Below are 4,678 nucleotides of genomic sequence, written 5' to 3'. Positions count from 1 at the left end.
GACTACGTGAACTGGACGTACGTGGACTGGACGAACTCCGTGCAGGCGGTTTCTGTTCTCAACGTCATCTTCAGCTACGTTTCAATGAATAAATTGTTATTTTATGAAAACAACTAACGGTCGCAAAAATTTGCTCGTAACGATTTTTTTACTTACCAAATGCACAGCTGATAGTTGCAACGAGAACGAGGAAAAATATGGCTTTCATTTTAATGATTTTAATTGTATCGCAATATGTCTGATGATTTCAAACTGTACTAAACATTTTTGCGAGAGGCTTTTTATACAAAAAAGCCTTATCGAAAGACAAATAAATATCAATACAATTTGTATAAAAAATTTTACAGTCGAATCTGCTGCAATTCAAATATGTGCCCTCATTGATGACACATGCAAATATTGATTTGGGAATTTTCACTTTCACTCGCTTATAATGAATCAATTGTTTAATTGCACGGCTATTTGCAATAACAAAATAATTTATTAAAACGAAGAAACTCTCGAGCATTATCTCTTTCTTTAATTAAACTTAATTACTTTTGGGCAATTCTAATCAAGTGTGACATTAGCCAATTTCATTATGATCATTATAAATTAATTACAAGAAAGTATTCTGCTGAATTTTTTATGATTTCTGAAGGTCAAAACGACACTTTTGCAGACTTTTTCTTTTTCCCGCTAATTTTTTTATGCATAGCAGACATGCGTATAGTGTATTGCTATACCGTTCAACAGTCAAATCAAACAATATCATCAATTTAGAGAAATATTGCATCAACCATGCGGGACATTTGACTGCCTCTTCGAGACTTATTTTATTATAAAAAACGATGACCACTGAGATAACACAAATTTCTAAGTTATTCATTGAATTAAAGAAGAAAAAAGCAAATTACAAGCTCCATGGCGACCCGTATGTTATTGCAGCTTGGAGTTGCCTCTAATAAATGGTATGTCGAGGTTATGCGGCATGAAATATATATTTATGATCCATCAAAATAATGAACGCAATGTCAATGTTTTTCTTCTTTTTGCAGCGTCTTTTCGTCTTCTTTACAGAAGTCTAAATTGCAATTACAGAATGTCATTAAACATAATTTTAGAAAAGTTCGTGACAACAATGACCTGGTCCAAACTCAATCGTTTCTTGGATCAGGGTCTACAGAAATGCTATGGTCTGGTCCGTCTGCTGGAAATAAACTTTTAAGAGCTTTCGTTTTTGCCTCTGGTGTGAGTTTGAAATCAATTGTTAAATTACATATATTTGACATTTATTAACTCATAGTTATCAATAACATAATTTACAATTAGCTGAAATACTATTAAATTATGGAAAGAAAATTTCTTCCATTATCAATGGTTAATTTTTCAAAAAATTATTCTCAAGATTTGCTTAACATTTTTTAACGTTCAAAAAAATTTCAGTTTACTGGAGCATCATTTGTAGGAGCAACTATTTGGGAGTATGAAAGAATCAGAGATCGTACTTATAAAACTCTCAATCCATTTGGTTACAGATTTAGATCATCGGTTAGTAGTAATATATAATGGTCATGATAATTAATTGAATTAAAATAATAACAAGAGTTTTTTTTAGGTAACTGGATGGAGGTCGAATGCAAAAGAGTGGTGGATGAATTTAACCGAAGGCCAAAGAATGTTCTGGTTTATTTGTTATGCTAATGCGCTTGTATTTGTTGCATGGAAGATACCAAGCATACGCCCAACAATGCTAAAATATTTTGCTACTAATCCGGTATCCAGTATGTAATTAATCTTTAAATTTAACTCAAACACACAAAATTGCTAATTTAAAAATATTACTTTAGATGTCACTTGCCTCCCCATGGTGTTATCTATGTTTTCACACTTCAATCTTTGGCATCTAGCTGCTAACATGTATGTTCTTCACAGTTTTAGTACTGCTGCGGTAGGGTATTTAGGAAAAGAACAATTCTTGGCAGTTTATCTGTCTAGTGGAGTAATGTCTAGTTTTGTTAGCAATGCTTATAAAATTCTTTTGAATCGACATGGTTTTTCTTTAGGAGCAGTAAGTTAAATATTATATTTTTAATTATTTGTATACATAGGGTACACAATTTTAACTATTGATTTTATTCTTAGTCAGGAGCAATCATGGGGATTTTGGCTTTCATTTGTACCCAATTTCCTGATACTAAACTCAGTATTATTATGCTGCCACAATTCACATTCAGTGCAGGATCTGTAAGTATATTGTATATTTGGTTTGGTCAAGATAAAATTGTTGAATAAAAGTCAAGATAAAGTTGTTGAACTAAAGTTGATACATTTTAATAACTTATAGGCTATAAAAGCTATAATGGCTTTTGATACTGCTGGATGTGTGATGGGATGGCAATTTTTTGATCATGCTGCTCATTTAGGTGGTGCCTTATTTGGAATGTAAGTATAATTGACATAAATATCTTGAATCAACATTTGACATCACTTGAAAAGATAAAATTTTTCATAAACAGAATTTAAATTTACAAACAAATTTAGTTAGTCATTCAAATAAGTGTAGCATTATTTGACATGAAATTACTCATTTTTCCTTTCAGAATCTGGCAGTTTTGGGGATTAGAGCACGTTTGGCGAAAACGTGGGCCACTTTTACAATATTGGCATGAAATTAGAAATCCACCAAAATAATTAAAACTTGTTAATAGATTTTGTAAAAACTTTTGCAAAATATTATTTATTTTTATCAAATTATTTACTACTACAAGAGTATAACTTATTGTAAAAATTGTCTTAAAATATTGTATATCAAATTTAATTTTTATAATAAATGTACATAATTATGCTATGTTCAAAAGTTGAACATTCATAATTTGAATTATATTCTAAATTTTTCAATGAAACATGGCATTGTACATTGTAAATATGAATCTCAAGTTATAATCCAATGCTGTTACAAATGTATCAAATTATTTTCATTAACTTTTAAGATATTTAACGTGATGTTTGATGTGATCTTCAATGAATGATGCAATAAAAAAGTAAGAGTGATCATATCCCTCTTGCATTCTAACAACAACATGCAATGCTTCTGCATCCTTAACAGCTGTTATAAGACTTTCTGGTTGCAATTCAACCATAAACGAGTCATCTTTACCCTGAAAAAATGGTAGTATATTGAATTTATTAAAATTAACAATTTATATTTTTACCAATTATTTACCTGGTCTATTAAAATATCAAGTGGTGGACCATTATATACTTTTGATAATTCTGTAGCATCCCATACTTTCCAATGGTTGTTTTCTTCACCTTCTTTTCCACCTAAATATCCAGCAAAAGCTTTTTGACCCCAAACACTTCTTACTGGATTACAAATAGGAGCAAATGCAGATACTGACTTGTATTGGCCTTGACATTTCAAAGCACATATCAAAGCTCCATGACCGCCCATGCTAAAACAAAGTAATATCTTTGTGCCAAATTTTCTTATAATTAAATAAAAATTTTGTTTTGTTCTAAGCAAATTTACCTATGGCCCATTATTGATTGCTTATCTTTAATAGTAGGAAATTTGTTATTTATCAAAGAAGGCAATTCACTAGTAATGTAACTGAACATTTTATAATGCTTTTTCCAAGGTTCTTGATTAGCATCTACGTAAAAGCCTGCTCCTGATCCAAAATCCCAAGAATCATCTTCTCCAGGAATATTTACTCCTCTGGGACTAGTATCAGGAGCTACAATTATAATTCCATGTTCAGCAGCATATTTTTGAGCTCCAGCTTTTTGTATAAAGTTTGCTTCTGTACAAGTCAACCCTGAAAGCCAATAAATTACTGGTACAGGGCCATTTTCAGCTTGTGGAGGTAAGTAAACTCCAAAATTCATTCGACATTGCAGTTCTGTACTGTAATGAAAAAAGAGGAAAACTAATATTATTTTTGGTTTACTAATAATCACAAATTTTTGATGCGTAAATGAAAATATTACCTCTCATGTGAATAAATTTTCTGCCATCCTCCAAAGGACTTATTACTCGATACTAACGTTATCTCCGACATTTTGCTTTATGCAAAAAATTACTAAATAAATAATCAACGAATGTTAAATAAAGAGAAAGTAAATAAAATATTTTTTGAGGTTACAGGAGAAGTATACAGTATGATAGCGGTTTAACAATAATTCAAATAAATTCAAGAGAATATCCTAAAAAGTCAAGTTAATTATTTATCTTTGATATAAAAAAAAACACACACTATGTACAAATCCTCGATAAAGATGACACAGGTGTAGTTTCGTGTTCAAATACGGGCATCGACTGCGAATAGCTTTGACAAAATTATACATATAGGTTCATTCAAGCACATAAAAACGCAGCGTATAAGAGTACACAGTGCAGAATCAAATCTTGTTGTGTACTTACGTACTTACTTGCGCAAATTCTTATCAAATCGTAGGGGATTTTTCTCGATAAACGCTTATCTACTTTTCATGTCTTTACCGAATATTAAGGAAGCGTATGATATACTTTCAATTCACATAGAAGCTACTCGCTAAAAAAAGAACATATTACTTGATATTTATTCTACCAATTAGAGACGCAAGAATATTCATTAACTAATGAATTAAGATGGATATAAGTAATTGTCAAGTAATGGATATAATAATATGGATATAAGTAATTGCACTGATT

General features: G+C 30.7%; 2 protein-coding genes across 4 annotated transcripts; one reads left to right on the top strand and one right to left on the bottom strand.

Moving 5' to 3' along the window:
- Positions 1 to 745: 745 nt before the first annotated feature.
- Positions 746 to 2,735, top strand: LOC106660424 (presenilins-associated rhomboid-like protein, mitochondrial). Its single transcript, XM_014383388.2, has 8 exons — positions 746 to 950; positions 1,038 to 1,230; positions 1,426 to 1,530; positions 1,598 to 1,763; positions 1,830 to 2,050; positions 2,125 to 2,226; positions 2,327 to 2,424; positions 2,583 to 2,735. Exons 1-8 carry the CDS (start codon positions 904 to 906, stop codon positions 2,671 to 2,673), a joined length of 1,023 nt encoding a protein of 340 aa, XP_014238874.1. The 5' UTR covers positions 746 to 903; the 3' UTR covers positions 2,674 to 2,735.
- A 19-nt stretch (positions 2,736 to 2,754) lies between these two features.
- On the bottom strand, positions 2,755 to 4,387 carry LOC106659918 (S-formylglutathione hydrolase). Of its 3 annotated transcripts, none has more exons than XM_014382689.2 (5): positions 4,240 to 4,387; positions 3,976 to 4,067; positions 3,515 to 3,892; positions 3,206 to 3,437; positions 2,755 to 3,140 (listed from the first exon to the last, which is right to left on the bottom strand). In XM_014382689.2, exons 2-5 carry the CDS (start codon positions 4,044 to 4,046, stop codon positions 2,961 to 2,963), a joined length of 861 nt encoding a protein of 286 aa, XP_014238175.1. In that variant the 5' UTR covers positions 4,047 to 4,067; positions 4,240 to 4,387; the 3' UTR covers positions 2,755 to 2,960. The 3 variants fall into 3 exon arrangements, with proteins under 3 accessions (XP_014238175.1, XP_014238185.1, XP_023316016.1); XM_014382699.2 differs by having other exon boundaries at positions 3,976 to 4,050; XM_023460248.1 differs by having other exon boundaries at positions 2,994 to 3,133; positions 3,976 to 4,050; positions 4,242 to 4,386.
- Between the last annotated feature and the right edge of the window lie 291 nt (positions 4,388 to 4,678).

Source organism: Trichogramma pretiosum, unplaced genomic scaffold (genome assembly GCF_000599845.2).
Source record: "Trichogramma pretiosum strain Unisexual culture from Peru unplaced genomic scaffold, Tpre_2.0 scaffold45, whole genome shotgun sequence".
NCBI lineage: Eukaryota > Metazoa > Arthropoda > Insecta > Hymenoptera > Trichogrammatidae > Trichogramma > Trichogramma pretiosum.
This window is presented reverse-complemented; position numbering and strand designations above follow the sequence as displayed.

Bases quoted from the DNA above. Each gene is read 5' to 3' on its own strand.
- LOC106660424 (XM_014383388.2), top strand. From the start codon at position 904: ATGGCGACCCGTATGTTATTGCAGCTTGGAGTTGCCTCTAATAAATG. The intron at 1,231-1,425 runs GTGAGTTTGAAA...AAAAAATTTCAG, and splicing joins CTTTCGTTTTTGCCTCTGGT to TTTACTGGAGCATCATTTGT. The intron at 1,531-1,597 runs GTTAGTAGTAAT...AGTTTTTTTTAG, and splicing joins GTTACAGATTTAGATCATCG to GTAACTGGATGGAGGTCGAA.
- LOC106659918 (XM_014382689.2), bottom strand. From the start codon at position 4,046: ATGTCGGAGATAACGTTAGTATCGAGTAATAAGTCCTTTGGAGGATGG. The intron at 3,893-3,975 runs GTAATATTTTCA...TTTTCATTACAG, and splicing joins AAAATTTATTCACATGAGAG to TACAGAACTGCAATGTCGAA. The intron at 3,141-3,205 runs GTAAATAATTGG...CCATTTTTTCAG, and splicing joins TTGATATTTTAATAGACCAG to GGTAAAGATGACTCGTTTAT.